The sequence below is a fragment of the Arachis hypogaea genome, chromosome 1, assembly GCF_003086295.3.
Source record: "Arachis hypogaea cultivar Tifrunner chromosome 1, arahy.Tifrunner.gnm2.J5K5, whole genome shotgun sequence".
NCBI classification, from domain to species: domain Eukaryota; kingdom Viridiplantae; phylum Streptophyta; class Magnoliopsida; order Fabales; family Fabaceae; genus Arachis; species Arachis hypogaea.
In genome coordinates this window covers 10085925-10105508 of record NC_092036.1, presented here as the reverse complement: position 1 = coordinate 10105508, position 19584 = coordinate 10085925, and the positions used below count along the sequence as shown (strand labels likewise).

Here is a 19584-nt window from a genome sequence, read left to right as displayed (position 1 = left end):
TTTAATCTCTTGAATATTCGGTCACTTGATCATGGAGAGGGCTGGCCATTCGGCCATGCCTGAACCTCTTTCACTTATGTATCTTCAACGGTGGAGTTTCTGCACACCATAGATTAAGGGTGTGGAGCTCTGCTGTACCTCAAGTATTAATGCAATTCTATTTTCTTTTATTCAAATCTCCCTTATTCTTATTCCAAGATATTCATTTGTACCCAAGAACATGATGAGTGTAATGATGAAAGTGACGATCATTATCATTCTCACTTATGAACGCACGTGATTGACAACCACTTCCGTTCTACATGCAACAGAGCTTGAATGTGTATCTCTTAGATTCCCCAACAGAATCTTCGTGGTATAAGCTAGATAGATGGCGGCATTTATGAGGATCCGGAAAGTCTCACCTTGTCTGTGGTATTTCGAGTAGGATCCTGGGAATCCGGAAGGTCTCACCTTGTCTGTGGTATTCCGAGTAGGATTCCGGTAATGAATGACTGTGACGTGCTTCAAACTTGCAAGTGCTGGGCGTTAGTGACAGATGCAAAAGAATCAAGGGATTCTATTTCAGTAGGCGCAGGAACCAACCAGTGATTAGCCGTGCTGTGACAGAGCGCGTGAGCGTAGTTTTCACTGCGAGGATGGGATGTAGCCATCAACCATGGGTGATGCCTCCAGACGATTAGCCATGCGAGTGACAGCCGCATAGGATCATTTTCCCGAGAGGATTGAAAGTAGCCACCGCTGATGGTGAACCCCTATACACAGCTTGCCATGGAAAGGAGTAAGAAGGATTGAGTTGAAGCAGTAGGAAAGTAGGCGTCCTTGAGCCATACAGTATCTCCATTCGCTTGTCTGAAATTCCCACTATTGATTTACATAAGTATTTCTATCCCTTTTATTTATTTTATTTATCCAATTTAATTCCATTTGACTCTATGATTCCACTCACTAACTGAGATCTACAAGATGACCATAGCTTGCTTCATACCAACAATCTCTGTGGGATCGACCCTTACTCACGTAAGGTTTATTACTTGGACGACCCAGTACACTTGCTGGTTAGTTGAACGGAGTTGTGAATTCAACTGGTGCCACAATAATAATTTCATACAACTTAAAGAACAGTGATCACAATTTCGTCCACCAATGGTCCCTTGACTCTTTTCGGTGATGATTAGGCAAATGGAGTGCCGAGATAATACCCTTCCTGTCACATTGGACGTTGTAACAGCTAGTTGATGTGGCGAGGGTTGTATTTGTATCCAATTTAGTCCTCCCTTGTTAAAACTTTGTCATTATAACTCAGATAAATAATAAGATAATTAGGGTTTCAGAAACTAAATTAGATACAAATACAATTCTCGACATGTTAGCTAGCCGTTGCAGCGTCCAGCATGGTAGGGAGTGTGTCGTCTTAGCACTTCGTTTGCCATATCATCGCCGAAAATAGTCAAAGGACCACATTGGTGCCCGAACTTGAATCTGGAGGACCAATATAGATAATTTTAAACTTCGGAGACCAAAATGAGTAATCACGTGAATATCTGGGACCAAAATGGAGATTTAGTCCACCCCATTGATCTCCTAGTCTTGTAAAAGTCTCCGTTGACCATGCATGCAATGGTACTTCATAGCATTCCAACCATGTTCTTCTTGTCTCACTTCTCTCACTCTCATCCCATCTCCATACCATATATAACACTTTTAATAGGTCATTCATTCTGAAAGTGTATGCTTCCTCCGCGTTAGCTAATGTGTCAAACGTTAGCATTGCTTTGTATGCACCCAATTCCCTTACATGCGTTACGCTTGGCCAATCGTTATGAATCTTTTGGCGTGCTTGAAAATTGATCATCTTCTTTGTGCCTCCCACAATACTCCTTTGTAACCATATAACATTATTTTTTGCCACTGGTATTTCTTTTTCTTCGACCATCCGTTCTTATTTGGATCTTTGACATACGCATCCCTCGAATTCTTATCCACATGCTCTTCCTTCTTCTTTGTATTCCTGTTCTGCTGAGATCCACCTTCCTCTCCTTGTCTTGTGAGATCTTACACTTCTTTGCCTTTGTTCTCTTTCAGACCAGGTTTTCTTCTATACTTGACTTCTGCTACAAAATTTTTTTTTTTCTCTCAACACCATATGATTCATTTTTGCAACGGCCATTAAAGCTCTCCCATTTGTAGTGTACTGGACAAAAACGAATAGATAGATCTGGCCATTCTTATTCTTACGTGCCAGATAAATGTCTATTATCCTACCCGTCCAATTGAACAGACTGAATAGTTCGCGTTTTGATATATCGACTGGGAGATTATCAACAAATACTGAGAAAGAATCATTTCCAATCGATGATACTCATCTTTGTTCCAAACTCTGGAATCCTTGCCCTGTTTTGTCGTTTGCCTATGACTACTACCCCTCCCGGTATTTACCCACCCACTATTTCTCCACCGCTCTCTCTCTCATCTCTCCCCTTTTAGTTAGAATCTACGATTTTTTTTAAAATTAGTTTTATCAATTTCTGTAAACACCGTTATGAATTTTATATCTATGTATTACAGGGTCAAAATCTCATTTTTTCATATTACACAAACTTAATTGACATATCAAAAATAAAAATCCAAATAATAATGTATATCCAATTTTTAATATTATTTTATTATATTTTTCTCTTTCTTGGCAGGTCTGCCGATATATATATATATATATATATATATATATATATATATATATTTTTTTTTTTTTTTCTAAAGCATCGCTAGATTTAGTTGAGTATTCCTTTCTTTGTGGTGGCAACACTGGCGATAGAAAAACTTTGTTACAGTTGTTGAAATGAACTAGACATTGTTATTACGAAAAGAAACTAAATGGGACCATAACATTCAATAATTGGCTTATTATTTAGAACACAGACGATCATATAAAACATATGGGGTTTTAAGAAAGTTTTATTTTAAAGGTCTATTAAAATAAATGTGTTATTTATAATATTTTTAAAAAAGAAAAGAAAAAAAAGAATAAATGTGTTATTAATTATATTAATTAAAATTTGTGTTCTCATATAATAATAATTTTGTGTATTTACATCAGTTTCTAACATTAATAAAATAAAAAACAGAAACTTTGTTTTCCTTAGTTTGTACATTTATTTGGAGACAATTATTATGTTTTTATTTTTTTTATATTCATTGAAAACATAATGTATTTAGACAATAACAAAAGGCATCATGGTTCTTATTGTTCAAACAAATTATTTTTTAATGAATTTAATAAAAAATAAAAATACGTTTAATTTTTAAAAATAAAAAAAAACTATTATAATCCTCGTAAATTTCGTCAACCAACCCATCACCGATAATGCTTCCATATATCAAAGTCATATAGTTTTATATCTCAATCGATAATAATAAATTAAATTAAATGAGTTATCATGATTCATGGTTCACATTAAATATGTATGGCTCTGTGTGATTTTGAGAGCATAACATAACAATATACGAAAAATAAAACATAAAAGATAGATATATAAAAATATTTAATTTATATATTTTGTTTGGTGATAAATTAAAATAAATTATAAAATTTTAATTTAATCTTTTTTTTAAAGCAAAAGGTTTAAGAAAAAAATATAATAATAGAAAATATAATTATAAAAGATTAATGAAAATAATAATAAAAAAATAAAAATAAATTAAGTCTCTTATTAGTATTTTTAGTGTCTTTTTTTATTAATAATTTAATATTTTTAAATATAATGTCTTAATTTTTATTTTATCTATTAAACATAATTGTTTTTTTATAGCTGACTCACCCCATTTATAGCACAGATCTAAGCGAGACGGATCGACCCACTCTATTTATGACGTGGACCTAAGCGTGACGGGAGACCAACCTACTTTACTACCCCTTATTTGTTGAGGATGCACAAAATGTGACCACAAAAAAGAAAACAACTATTCAACACTTAAAATCAGTGTCCATTAGCAGAGATTTCTTAATCAGTGATAGCTACATTAAACTCATGGCTGTATTTTTTTTATTGATTTTCCATCATTCAAAAAATACTATGGAGTTTTTTTTTTTCATAAATAAGCACTGAGCATTAAAATACACAACCAATTTCATTAACAAGGCATCTGTGAGAAAAAAAACAAGAGATAAAAAGGAAGAAAATTATACCATTAAACTATAAGAAAATCTAATATTTTTAGACAAAATATCCATTAAACTATAAAAAAATTCTAAAATCTCTGCTACAAATATTCAAACATAGCTAATATAAAGAAACATAAAAAATAATCCCATCCATGAAAATAAATTAAACGTTCAATTTCATAAAAAAAAACTCTAATCAAAAGAGCATAAAATATCCAACACAAAATAACACTATTTGATGAGTTAGCTATACAACAATAATCTAAAGAATTTTAACTAACTTCAATTCTAATGTTAAATGCTAGCTAGCCACTTGTAATTGAATATTAAATGAGCATTTAATGTTAAAAAAGTTATGAAATTATATTTCTTAGAATATTAAGTTTATTTATTATAAAAAAAACAAGGTGTTTGTTTTAATAGTACAAATTATTAGGAATTTCTTTTAATATTCCTAAGAATAGAGTATGATTGTTTCTTTTACTAATGATGGAAATATAAGGCTCTAATATCATTTCCTACTTCATATCCTGAAATTTGTTTTCATCTTCATTTTTAACGACGTGGAGACGTTCTTTTCCATTTTAATTTAATTTCATTCACACAAGGAAATATAGCTCCACGAAGGTCCACAGAATTATTGGATCAATAAAAACTACAGTAATTTTTGTACAATTAATAAGATAAAATAAATTTAGTATTTTTTAATTATATAATATAATAAAAATAATAAACGTCAAATTCTCAAATATTAAATAAAGTATATAATTAAATGATATTTAAAATGTTAAAAACAAAATTAAAATAAATTAAATACTAAATTTTTTTATTTTAAAAAATATACTTTATCTTATTTATATAAATACACATGATGTCTTATTCAATTCACTTTTAATTTTCACAAATATACATTTAATTTTACTTTTCTGATTTTATATAAGGGAAATTTTTTTACGTCTATAATTTTTTTACTTAAATTATTTAAAAGTAAAAATTAAAAAAACCCCACTCTTTTATTTTTAAATTCTACATATAACATTTAGATACCATAAAAAAAATCTTCATATAAACATATTAACCCACCGCTTTCTTTCATTTTTCAATCATCACATACATACTCATCTTAATATTTATTTCATATATATCTTAACACATTCATAAACAACGGCAATTATCTTTTACTTTTTATGCATATCCTCTCTACATAGACTAATTAATAACCTTGCTCTATGGTTACAAAGGCTACTATCCTCATTGTTAGTTTTCAACTGTATTTTCTTCAGTTTAGTAAATTAAAGACTAATTTATTGTGATACTAAATTTTATTTAAGAGTTTATTATTGGCCAATAAATTATTGTATTTATAAGACAAAATTTGAATCCCAACATTAATTTAAACAGACTGATAAATTAACCACTAGGCCAACTTAATTTAATTTATTATCCTCATTGTTAAAGTAAATAAAAGAGTCAAATGGTAAGATGTAGTTTATCTATATGTGCATGTAGGGATCTCAAAGATACATTTACTTCAATGTGGCATTTTATAGCTAAAAAAATCTTAACTTTAGGAATAACAACGCAATTTGTATTTATGGATATCCAATCCACACTTACCTTATTAAAGGGATTTAATTATTCTATCACTCTTTATAATTTTATTAAATTTTTAATTAAATTTTTATATTTTTTAATTAAATTTTTATATAAATTTTATAATTAAATTTCTATCGTGATAAAAATGTTAGAATTAACAGAATATTCTGTTAAACAAAACGAATATACTTAATATTTGACTGAATATTCTGTATAATTTAATAAAATATTTTATTAATTTTAATATTTTTGTCACGATATAAATTTAATTATAAAATTTAATTAAAAAAATATAAAAACTTGATTAAAAATTCAATAAAATTATAAGAATCGAGAGAATAATTAAACTTATTAAAACAGATAATTACCTGACTCTATATTAGCTAGATTTTTATCGGAATAGAAAGAGATCAGAATTTAAGTGTATTCTATATATATAGAAAATAATGATGTATATCCAATTTTTAATATTATTTTATTATATTTTTCTCTTTCTTGACGGGTTCTGCCGATAATTTGTTTTTTTTTTTTTTTTTTGAAACATCGCTAAATTTAGTTGAGTGTTCCCATCTTTGTGGTGCCAACACTGGCGATAGAAAAACTTTGTACAGTTGTTGAAGTGATTGAGCAACTAGACACTGTTATTACGAAAAGAAACAAAATGGGACCATAACATCCAATAATTGGCTTATTATTTACAACACAGACGATCATATAAAACACATGGGGTTTTAAGAAAGGTTTATTTTAAGGTGAGTTTTATGATGTAGAAAGAAAAATTTTTTTATATGTGTATGTTTGTGTTATTAAAAAGGTAGTGTGACAAGTATTTAAAAAGAGAGTAAATCAAAAGACAAAATTTAATATGTTATAAATAAAATATAGTATATTTTGTCTTATGTAACATATAAATAATGTATTGATTAAATAGGTTAATTATATTTATGTTAATTAATTATTAAAGATAATATTAGACCTTGTATGATTTTTTTATTTTTGGACTTTTTGAATGTACACTCTCTCTCTCCAAAAATATTAACTTTACACACAAAAATTTATTAATATTTATTTATTTTAATATATACCTTTTTTTCTTTTTTGATGACTTAGATATATTTACATATTTTAACCGACAAAAAAACATATAACTTTATGTATTTATACACATTTAAATTAATGGTAATATTTATATATATTTAATTTAAATATTATATTAATATATATGTCAATATTATTCTGGGTACATATAGATATTTATAAAAAAATATTATTCAAACACCACATATTCTTGACATCTTATAAAAATAGTTTGTTATTAATTATTTATATATTTAAATTTTTTTAATTAATAAAACAAAAAAAATTATATTTAATTGTTTAAAAAATATTGATGTCAAAATAGCATTTGTAATACTGCCATTTTTATGGTGTAGCAAGAGAGAATATATATTTTGGGAGAGTTAATTTTTTTAAAAAATGAAAATTGTAATAAGAAATTTTGTTTTTTGTTATAAAGGGAAATTAAAAATAAATTAATTTTAATATGGTGTTAGTATAAAATAATTTTATATTTACATCTAATGACGTAACACTACGTAAAAAAATAATTATTTTTTATAGACAGTGTGAATTGTCATCCAAAAGACGAAATATAATTACACAACTGTGTAAAATACATTTTACACTGTCAATACATCAAAATTAAACTCACTAAAAATTCCAATAATAATCCATACTCTAAGACATACAATCTTGGGTGGATGGAACAACCTTATAGATCTTAGAATTTCAACAATAATTCTCACGGCGGTTTTCAACAGAACAATCATAATAACCGCTAATTTCAGTCTCATCAACAACAACCATCTCAGCAGGCAAACTCTCAATTCCAACAAGATTCTAATTGGGAGATGAGGAGGAGTTTTATACAGAAAACCAGAGCCTCCATTAGAAATTTGGAGGTACAAATGGGCCAACTGAGCAAGCAAATACATGAGAGGTCTACAAATACAATTTAAAACTTGGAGATTCGGATGGGTCAATTAGCCACAAAAGTTAATGAAATTGATAAGAGGACCATTAATAGTCTTCCTGGTAACACAATTTCAAATCCAAGAGAGGAATACAAGGCCTTTCTAAAATAACATGTAAGTTACCATTTATGACGTGTCAAATTTTAATTGGTTATCATCTTAACCATAATTAGATTATTTTGTAATTTATCATTTGAGATGGGTAATGATATAATTTCTTAAAATATCAAACTCCCACTTATGTTACCTTTTTACTCCTCCATTCTTTCTTCATGGCGTAGCTTCGCCATCGTCGTTGTGACGAGAAGAGCCAACATCGTCTCATCATTTCTGCTATTTCCTGTCCTCTCACTCGATCTCTCTTTTTACAATGGATCACTCCTTATCAACATAATTAATTGTTAGTTTGGTTATTAAAATTTTTTATTAAAAAATATATCTTTATTTAGTTATAGAACATATACTTCGTATATAAAATATATATAATATATAATATAATAAATCTATTCAAAGTACTTAAAAATATAATTAAAATCAGGAATATATAAATATAATAATAAAATTTGTATTTTAAATAAGTAAACATCTTTTATCATACATAAATTATTTAAAAAAATGAATAAATAATTAAAATTAATAACACAAATTTAAAATGATAAAATTTAACTTTCTTACAAGTATTTTTTATAGTATTTTTATTCTTTTAAATTTTAATTTATTAGTACTTTATTATTTACTTAATAATTAAATAAATTATTTTTATAATTTTTTTGTATTATCTTAAAGAAGAGATCAATGTAACAATTTAAAAAATAACATAAAAATGATATTTTAAATAAAAAATAGTTAATATTAAAATTTTTAAATGCAAAAATAAATTGTATAAATATTTAAGAGATAAATATAAAATACATGCCTAAAATAAATAAAACAGACAAAAATAATTTTCTATTTCTCAAGATTACTTCTATTTATATGTTTTATTTATTTTAGGCATGTATTTTATATTTATCTCTTAAATATTTATATAATTTATTTTTGTATTTAAAAATTTTAAAATTAAATATTTTTTATTTAAAATATTATTTTTACGTTATTTTTTAAAATGTTATATTGGTCTCTTTTTTTAAGATAATACAAAAAATAATTTCTCATAAAAATAATTTTTTAAATATTAATTAAATAATAAAATATGAATAAATTAAAAATTAAAAGAATAAAATATTATAAAAAATACGGTAAAAATGTTAGATTTTATTATTTTAAATTTGTGTTATTAATTTTAACAATTTATTCAATTTTTTTAAATAATTTATATATGATAAAGCATATGTTTACTTGTTTAAAGTACAAATTTTACTATTATATTTATATGTTTATAATTTTAATTATATTTTAAGTACTCTAAATAGATTTACTTTATTATATTCTATTATATTTTACATATAAACATATATTTTATTATGTAATTAAATAAAGATATATTTTTTTAATAAAAATTTTAATAATCAAACTAACCATTAATTATATTAGTAAGTAGTGATCCACAGCAGCAGAAAGAGGGATCGAGTGAGATGACATCAGCATTAGGAAGGACGGAAATTCAACGACGTAGTTAAGAAATGATGCACTGAAGAAAGAGAGATTACTGTGAGAGGGCAGTAGATAACGACGACGACTGCGATGTTTGGAAGGAACGAAGCTACGCGATAAAGAAAGAATTGAGGAGTGGAAAAATATTTCAATCTATAGAAGTGAGATTTTGATATTTTAAGAAATTATACCATTACCCATCTCAAATAATAAATTACAAAATAATCCAATTATGGTTAAGATAATAACCAATTAAAATTTGATACATCGTGAAGGATAACTTACATATTATTTTAGAGGAGGTTGAATAGTATTCACCTAAAATAAAATAAGTTTAGTATTTCTTAATTATATAATATAATAAAAATAATAATAAATGACAAATTCTCAAATATTAAATAAAGTATATAATTAAATAATATTTGAAATGTTAAAAACAAAATTAAAATAAATTAAATGCTAAAGTTTTTTTAATTTTTTTAAAATATAACTTTATTTTATTTATATAGATAACATAACACATGATGTCTTATTCAATTCACTTTTAATTTTCACAAATATACATTTATTTTTACTTTTCTGATTTTATATAAGGAAAATTTTTTGTCTATAAATTTTTTTATTTAAATTATTTAAAAGTAGAAATAAAAAAAAACTTATTCTTTTATTTTTAAATTCTACATATGAAATTTAGACACCATAAAAAATCTTCATATAAACATATTAACCCACCACTTTCTTTCATATTTCAATCATCACTTACATACTCTTAATATTTATTTCATTTTTCTTTATATGCATATCCTCTCTACATAGACTAATTAACCTTTGTCATTGTTGGTTTTTTATGGTATTTTTTAATTCAATAAGACAAAGATTAATTTACTACGATATTAAGCTCTATTTAAAAATTTATCGTTAGTTAATGAGTTATTATATATACAAAACATAATTTAAACTTCCTAAATTTAAATAGACTAATAAATTAACTATTAGATAGAGCAATCCAATTTAATTTATTATCGAAATTGTTAAAGTCAATAAAAGAGTCAAATGATAGATGTAATGTATCTATATGTGCATGTAGGGATCTCAAAGATACATTTACTTTAATGTGGCATTTTATAGCTAAAAAAAATCTTAAACTTTAGGAATAATAACGCAATTTGTATTTATGGATATCCAATTCACACCTGTCTTATTAAAGCAGATAATTACCTGACTCTATATTAGACAGATTTTTATCGGAATAGAAAGAGATCAAATTTTAAGTGTACCCTATAAAATAATGATGTATGTCCAATTTTTAATATTATTTTATTATATTTTTCTCTTTCTTGGCAAGTTCTGCCGACAATTTCTTTTTTCTTTTTCAAGCATCGCTAAATTTAGTTGAGTGTTCCATCTTTGTGGTGGCAACACTGGCGAAAGGAAACAAAATGGGACCATAACATTCAATAATTGGCTTATTATTATTTAGAACACAAACGATCATATAAAACACATAGGGTTTTAAGAAAGGTTTATTTTAAAGGTCAACTAAAAGAAATGTGTTATTAATTATATTAATTAAAATTTGTGTTATGTAATAATAATTTTGTGTATTCACATCAGTTTCTAACATTAGTAAATGAAAAACAGAAACTTTGTTTTCCTTAGTTTGTATATTTATTTGGAGACAATTATTGGGTTTTTATTTTTTTATATTCATTGAAAACATAATGTATTTACTATTTTTTTAATGAATTTAATAAAAAATAAAAAAATATTATAATTCTCGTAAATTTGGGCAATTAATCCACGGCTTTGAATCTCCCTAACTCTAATTTAAAAAAAAAGTTATAAAATGATAAATACATCTATAAATACCCATCAAGTATGTAGTTGGACCAACAATCAAATCCACAAGCTCTATAATCAAATTAAGCTTTTCTTTCCCAAAAGAAATTTTAGGCAGCATGGCAGAAGATCAACCCTCCCTTTTGCAAAAATTTGTTCAAGATGAGTTACCCCAAGAACTTAGGGATTTGGTATCAAACCTGCCAATGGAAAATGGTTGGGCAGAAAAACACCTTTACCAATACCAAGGCTTTTGGTACAACCCTTTTATCCTTCAAGCCCTAGTAACTCTTCAAAAGCACTTTCATGCAAATGACAATGATATCTTCCTTGTTTCAATTCCAAAATCAGGCACCACTTGGCTTAAGGCATTAGCATTTTCCATAGTAAATAGAAGTAAGTATCCGAATTTCCAAAATCACCCTTTGATCAATAATAACCCTCATGCTCTTGTACCCTTTTTGGAGTTTGACCTAAATTCCAGCAATGAGTTTCTTCCTAATTTCAACTCGTTGTCGCGGTCATCATCGTTATTCTCTTCTTCTCCAAGGATCATACTCATTTTCCCTATGTCTCGTTACCGAATTCAGTAAAAGAATCGTCTTGTAAGATAGTATACCTTTGTAGAGATCCTAAAGACATTTTAATTTCACGTTGGCATTTTACAAACAAATTGCGAAAAGGAATCACAGACAACTTCTCACTTGAAGATGCTTTTGAGATGTTTTGCAAGGGAGTGAGTCCTGGTGGACCCTTTTGGGATCACATGTTAGGGTATTGGAATGAAGGTATGAAAAGTTCAAATAATAAGAAGATAATGTTTCTAAAGTATGAAGAGATCAAAATGAATCCATTGCTTGTTTTGAAAGAACTAGCTGAATTTTTAGGGTTTCCTTTTTCTAGAGAAGAAGAAGCTGTTGGAGTGATGGATGATATCTTAAAGCTTTGTAGTTTTGATAATTTGAGCAATTTGGAAGTGAACACCAATGGAAAGACATCTTTTGGAGTAGAAAACAATATTTTTTTTCGTCGTGGCCAAGTTGGAGATTGGAAAAACTATCTCACAACAGAGATGGTTGAAAAATTGAACAATATTATTGCAAATAAATTGACTGAACATGGGATTCAATTTTAGATGATTATTGTAATAATAATGTTATGACATATAAATAATAATTTTCTTTTCTAATGTTTATTTTTATTATTAGTAGGAAGCGTTACTATATATTATTGTGGAATGATGCTATGCCCGGCCAAAGTTATGAGACATTATTTTGAGACATTATTATGGAAAAAAGATTATGGTATCAATAACTTCAGTATCATCTCTATATATACCATAGAGGTTCTTTCTTGTATGATATAATTCTATTCAATGAATCGAATCACAAGATATTGCTAAAGAGTAAAAGAAGTGTTTCTACTAATTAAATTGCGAAATTGAATTCCATGAATAAGTTTTTTAAGTTCATTGTTTATATTGTTCAATAATACTATTATTTATCTATATTTTTTTCTTAATATTAATGTGGATCCAGATAAATAATTTTATAGTGTCACTACTCATTATCTAAATCTGCTTCTTTTTGCGTTCCCAATGTGTTCCTGACCTTAATTGATTGGGTCGTACCTAAAACGATTTTCTCGATGTCGTTTATTTGTGAGATCAAAAAACATACTTCCTTAATTCCTTATATGAAGAAGAAAAAGTAGAAACAAAAATATAATTTTTTTTAATATAAATTTATAGAAGCATTTTATATTATAATAAAAAAGAATTAAGTTATTAGGATATGACAATATAAGTACTTTGCTATAAAATTACAATTATTATTATGAATAAAAAATTATTTTATATAACATGATATTTATATTAAAAAGGTACAAATATATTTACTTATTGGAATGAAATAAAATAATTATATAAATTTAAATAGAAAATATTAGCTATGTTATTTTTTGTAATAATATTTTAATTAAAACATTTATTTTAATAATAGTAGTTTGGATTTTATATTTTTTTAAATAAATATATCTAACATTTAGATATTCAAATTTATCTAATCATCAACCACCAACCAAATTAAAAGAAATGGCTTCAAATTTGTTATATAATAATACTCATAACATTCAGTTTGCCACTATATTTTCATATGTAAACCTACAAAGAAGTTAAAGTGCAATGAATTCATACCTATAATTAAGTTCTTAACTAAAAAAAAAATAGCAACAACAACAATATTGGGGATTAATTAAATAGCAACAAGGTGTTTTTGGACGCATTATTCTCCTCAATAACACTTGCAGTCACAGGGTTCTAAATGTTGAATTAACGAATGGATCCCGCTAGGGAGACAATGGAGTATTTGTACAATGTGTACAATGGCTATTAAGTTATGAAATGAACATCCCCTATACTATTTAGAATAACCATCCGAGTACAAGGGATAATAAACATCTTCTCGAAAATTAGTTTAATTTTTGGGTTCACCAAGGATCGAACTCTTGACCTTTCAGATCTAGCGCTTTAATACCATGTCATGATACCACTCATCCCAAAAGATTCAGCTGATGGAAAAATGTAACACTAATAATTATATCTCTAATACTCCATAAACCTCCATTGTACATATTGTATAAATATTTCATTGGCTCCTCATACTTCCCCTTAACGAATTTGTTTACTTAAGTTGACAATTAAAATTGAATAGAACTATTAATTTGTAAAAGACTAAAAGGATAACAAAAGATGCATTGAGTCTTTTTGTTTTGGTCAGGAAACGAGCATTGAGTCTAATAAAAAAACTACTTAAAAAAAAAACATAAGCCTAAAATAAAAATGAAATAAATGATAAATAGAAAACACAACTTGACCCACTAGCCCAAACTAACAAAAGAACACAGTAGAACCCAAAACAAAAACATAAGAAATTGAGATTATTAAAACTAAATTAACAAATAAAATAAGAATGTCTACTATAATATAAAAAGAACGTGATACTACGCGCGACTAAATTATTTTGATAATTAAGTACAATCAATTTAGTTCAATAGTTTATTAATACAGTAAAAACAATTGAAAAAAAAAAGAGAAGATACATAAAAAGAAAAAAAATATTAAAATAATTAATTCAGTACACGAGATTCAATTTTAATAACTAAAATAAATTTTTGATAAAAAATATAGTCAACTAGTATTGTGACACATAACGTATTCATCTACATTAAGTCAGTATGCCATAAATCACTTTTCGACCCGTTATTATATTATTATATGTGATTAAATCATAAATTGACACATATCATTAATAGTCCACGTTATTAAACTACATCAACACACTGTCAACGAAAAATAAATCAGAACTTTATGATACACTTTTACTAATTTTAGAGACATAATTATTACCATTAAAATTTAAAAAAAAAATTTAGTGCACGGGAATCTCAAATAGCACTGTGGGACTTAACTTGCACTTATACACATGTATGTCATTCTAAAATTAAATCTCGTTTTTACTGTTGGCTCACATGCTCATTGCTCTGTTGCTTCTAGCTTTCACACACTATACATTATTATATTGGTTAGATTTATTTCTCTGCTCTTATATATACATGCATGAGAGCTAGTGAGTCAAACCAAACCAACCCTTTTTTCAAACCATGTCATCCCAACCCAATAATGCAATTCCAAAATACTTACAATAGAGTGAAGTATCCCAAGAATGCAAGGATTTGATAGCAACCTTGCCAATTGAAAAAGGTTGGCTTGCAAACCACTTACACCAATACCAAGGATTTTGGTACTTCACAAGGCAGTTGCAAGGAGTATTGTCTTGCCAAAAGCACTTCAATAATTCCCTTAACTCAGATATTCTCATTGTTACAACTCCAAAATCAGGTACCACATGGCTTAAGGCATTGACATTTGCATTGCTTAACCGCCACAAATACCCTAAAATGTTTGAAAATCACCCTTTGCTCACTAAAAACCCTCATTTTCTTGTACCCTTTTTAGAGCTTGATTTATACAATGATAAGGATTTAGTACCTGATCTAAATTCAATCCCTTCACCAAGGCTTTTCTCCACACACCTTCCATATGTCTCACTACCAAAATCAGTGATCGACTCGAATTGTAAGATACTGTATCTCTGTAGAAACCCTAAAGACACTTTTATTTCGTTGTGGCATTTCACAAACAAGCTTAAACTGGATGGTACAAGCACCAACTCACTTGAAGATTCATTCAAGAAGTTTTGTAATGGGGTGAGCATATGTGGACCCTTTTGGGAGCATGTTTTAGGGTATTGGAAGGAAAGCTTGGATCAACCAAAGAAGATCATGTTGATGAGATATGAAGAGATGAAGAAGAACCCTAGCTTTGTGTTGAAAGAGCTTGCTAGGTTTGTTGGGTGCCCCTTTTCAAAAGAGGAGGAAGATGAAGGTGTCATTGATGATATTTTGAAGCTGTGTAGTTTCAAGATCTTGAGCAACTTGGAAGTGAATAAGAAAGGAAAGTTGTCAAGTGGTGAAGAACATAGAGCTTTTTTTCGACTTGGCGAAGTTGGAGATTCAAATAATTATCTCACTGCTGAAATGATTGAACAACTTGATATTATTACCGAAAAGAAGCTAGGACATTATGGATTTAGATTCTAGATATAATATTAAGTGTTTTTAATTGTATATTTAAGAACACTTAATATATATTGAGTGTTCTTAATTGTGTGTCTAATTTTGGTTCTTCATTGGAATAAGTGAATCTCTGTTATGTTGATTTTATCCTAGGTGATTTGAATTAAAATGTGATTTAAGAAATAAAGTGAATTATATTTTTTTAATCTAAAATGATATTATGACAACGATAATGTAAGTGAATTTATTTTATTTTTACTAGTTTTCTGTTAGTAATTTGGATCTAACTTTTAAACGTTCTATTTTAATCCCAACAAATTTTAAATATATTTAACATTATCTTATTATTAAATTTGACACAAATAATTAGTATATTAATGAAGTAATAACGTTTAATTTCAGTATGCAAGTGAAATTGAGCCACCAACGATCACTAATGTAAATTATTTTTCTTTGATTTTGAAGTATTGATAGTTGATTGTCATAGTTTAAGGTTTTGTGCAGAAAGAAAAACAAGAAGAGAAAGTATTACAATAATATTTTGGTTATGTTTTTTTAATATACAGAAATAAAAAAATATTCGTAACTAATAATATTGTTAATATTTACCTTACTTACTTAATTAATTATTTGTGTCAAATTTAATGGTAGACAAGATTAAAATAGAATGTTTAAAATGTTAGAAATTTAATTTGTCTCAAATATTAAAAATTAAAATAATATTTTATCCTATAATTAAGAGTAAAATATTTTTTATTTCTGTCATAGCTAAATTATAATTCTTTATTATTTTATTTTAGATCAAATGGTTGATAAATCAGATCATGACCGATCCTAACTAGATCTTTTATGATAAAAGAATGCAATATATTTATATTAATGTTTTGATATAAAATTTTTAGTTATTTTTATATTTATATATAGTTATTATAGATTATATGGATCTGACTAAGGACACATGTTTGATAATTATTTTTATATATCATAATTTTACATAATTTATATCCATTAAATTTAACAAATTAACTCGTAAATTTGAGCTAACTTGTAAATTCAGGAGAAGAGCAAAATAGAAATTCAAAAAAAAACTATTAAGAAGTGATACGTCACCCTTATCTTCGGTTACCCGAAAAGTTTGGCACGTGAGCAAATAAGCTCGGTCCCGCATCAGCTGCCCGATAAATTCAGCACGAAAGTAGGCAAGAACGGCCTCACCCATTTGAAAATAAGAGACGTACTCAGCAAATCTAATCACCAAAATAGAATATCAAACCTAACCTATAAGCTAGGACCTATCCACAGTAAACGGTCAAACAACTCCTATAAAGCCGAGCTAATATCTTCGGCTAAGTCAGGTTCTATTCTCAGTTTTCATATTCATTTAACTACTCTCTCACTCACTATCACTAACTTGAGCGTCGGAGTATCTTTTGTAGGTATTCCCACCGCGGTGTTTGGTCCTAGCCGACGAACAGCTCTTCCACTCTGTTGTCAACTTGCTCGGAAGTGCTCAAGCTCAGCCACCCCAGTAATAAGACGAATCATTTGGCGTCCACTGTGGGGCCGAATACATCTAACCCCACTTTTTCCTTCGTTTAGTCCTTTACTCTGTTTTGCAGGATTCCCAATCCTCGAACATGGCTGACAAGGAAAGTCCACAACTCTCATAGGATGACCTCCTAGCCCGAATCGCCGAGCTTCAGGCAGAAGTACGAAGAATATCCGAGCTATCAACGCAGAACAATGGAGAAAGCTCCAAAGGCTCGGCCCAAGGCACCACAGATCCTTTAAACATCATCCCGCCGAAGGAGAAGCTTACCCTGGACAACCCCTTCTCCGAGGAGATCACAAATTACCAAATGCCAAAGAACTTTACGCTACCCACCGCACTAGAACCATATAAGGGGTTCGGAGATCTCCGAGCCCACGTGAAGAAGTTCCAATCAATGATGTTCTTCAATGGTCCTAACAATGAGCCCGTCCTATGCCGGGAATTCCCCATTTACCTCGATAGTGCTGCATTGATCTGGTTTTCTAAACTTTCTGCAGGTTCAATTTCCTCCTTTGAAGACCTAGCCAGGTCATTCATTGATTACTTTGCCGCGTCGAGGATATACGTACATGGATCAGATTATCTTGGCACCATCAAACAAGGTCAGCACGAGAGCTTCAAGGACTACATGACCAGGTTCGCGGATGCCACTATGGAGATCCAGGACCTGGACCTGGCCGTCCACCTGCATGCCCTCAAGGCTGGCCACAGGCCCGGCAAATTCTGGTAGACCATTGCTATAACAAAGCCAAAGACGCTAGAAGAGTTCCAGGAAAGGGCGGCAGGTCAAATGGAGATCGAAGAACTCCGCGAGGCCCAAAAACAGACAAACAACCACATCGGAGAGATGAAGAAAGAGCTTTCAGATCACTAGACAACAGAAATACTAAGAAGCCTTCCAAACTCACATCGAAATACAACACATATACCCGATTCAATACCAAGAGAGAAAACATCATCAGAGAAATTCTCAACGCCAAAATCATAAAGCCACCAGCTCGAACAGGAAACTACCAGGATCAAAGGTTTGTGGATAGGACAAAGTATTGTGCCTTCCACCAGAAGTTCGGCCACATTACGGACGACTGCATTGTTGCAAAGGACCTCCTAGAAAGGCTGGCGTGCCAAGGGCTTTTGGACAAATATGTTGAGAGCCGGAAGGCCAGAAGAGGAAACTTGGACAGGGAGGAGAACAAACAAGCAGTGGCGAACAATAACAAAAAAGAGCGGACAACTCCTGATCCACCAAGAGGAATTGATAGCCACATATCGGGAGGATTCGCATGCGGGGGTAAAACAAGCTCGGCCAGAAAATGAAGTTATAGGGCGATGCTGGCAATCGAGGGAACTCTGCAGCCAAAGAAGGAGGATGACCCAGATGTCACAATATCCTTCAGTCAATCAGACTTTAGATCGGCAAGCCCTAACCTTGACGACCCAGTGGTGATTTCCATCCAGGTTGGAGAACTGTTGGTAAGGAAAACACTGCTGGACCCAGGTAGTAGTGCTGATGTTTTATTTTATTCTATATTTACAAAGATGAAGCTATCAGAAAAACTAATACAACCCTCCTCGGGAGAGCTAATCGGGTTCTCCAGAAAAAGGGTCCCCATCATGGGGCACATATGGCTGACGACCACAATGGAAGAAATCCCTATGTCGAAATCCATCAATATTCAATACCTAATAGTAGACTGTTATAGCCCTGATAATATTATAATTAGGAGACCCGCCTTGAATATATTCAAAGCGGTAGTGTCCACATTACACCTGTGCGTTAAGTTTCCAGTGCAGGAAAACAGAATAGCAACAGTATACGCTGACCACCAAGAAGATCGGTAGTGCTACAATGCTAGACTAAAGCAAGTCCAAACAAAACAAGAAGCTCGGCCCCAGGTTCAAGCAATCCACAATTCTGCCGACACAGCGACACTAGCTGACCTCGACCCGAGAGAAGACCTCGGCGAAAGACCTCGGCCAATGGACAACCTTCAACAAATAACACTAACGGCAGATGACAAACAATACACATACATTGGAAAAGCATTAAAAGGGGAAGGCCGAGTAAGACTCATACACATGCTACGCCAGAACGCCGACCTATTCACATGGACACAAGATGACATACTCGGAATAAGTCCAGAGGTCATCTGCCACAAGCTAGCAATCAACAA

At 29.4% G+C, this 19584-nt stretch overlaps 3 protein-coding genes across 3 annotated transcripts; all 3 read left to right on the top strand.

Moving 5' to 3' along the window:
- Positions 1–11342: 11342 nt before the first annotated feature.
- Positions 11343–11816, top strand: LOC112795745 (cytosolic sulfotransferase 13). Its single transcript, XM_029295589.1, has one exon. It carries the CDS (start codon positions 11343–11345, stop codon positions 11814–11816), a length of 474 nt encoding a protein of 157 aa, XP_029151422.1.
- A 3067-nt stretch (positions 11817–14883) lies between these two features.
- Positions 14884–16071, top strand: LOC112795735 (cytosolic sulfotransferase 12). Its single transcript, XM_025837876.3, is given in 1 exon segment — positions 14884–16071. A coding segment is annotated over 1 exon segment (999 nt). The 3' UTR covers positions 15883–16071.
- Positions 16072–18739: 2668 nt separating this feature from the next.
- Positions 18740–19252, top strand: LOC140179264 (uncharacterized). The gene has a single exon (XM_072217955.1). The coding sequence runs from the start codon at positions 18740–18742 to the stop codon at positions 19250–19252; it is 513 nt and encodes a 170-aa protein (XP_072074056.1).
- Positions 19253–19584: the final 332 nt, after the last annotated feature.

Bases quoted from the DNA above. Each gene is read 5' to 3' on its own strand.
- LOC112795745 (XM_029295589.1), top strand. From the start codon at position 11,343: ATGGCAGAAGATCAACCCTCCCTTTTGCAAAAATTTGTTCAAGATGAG.
- LOC140179264 (XM_072217955.1), top strand. From the start codon at position 18,740: ATGCTGGCAATCGAGGGAACTCTGCAGCCAAAGAAGGAGGATGACCCA.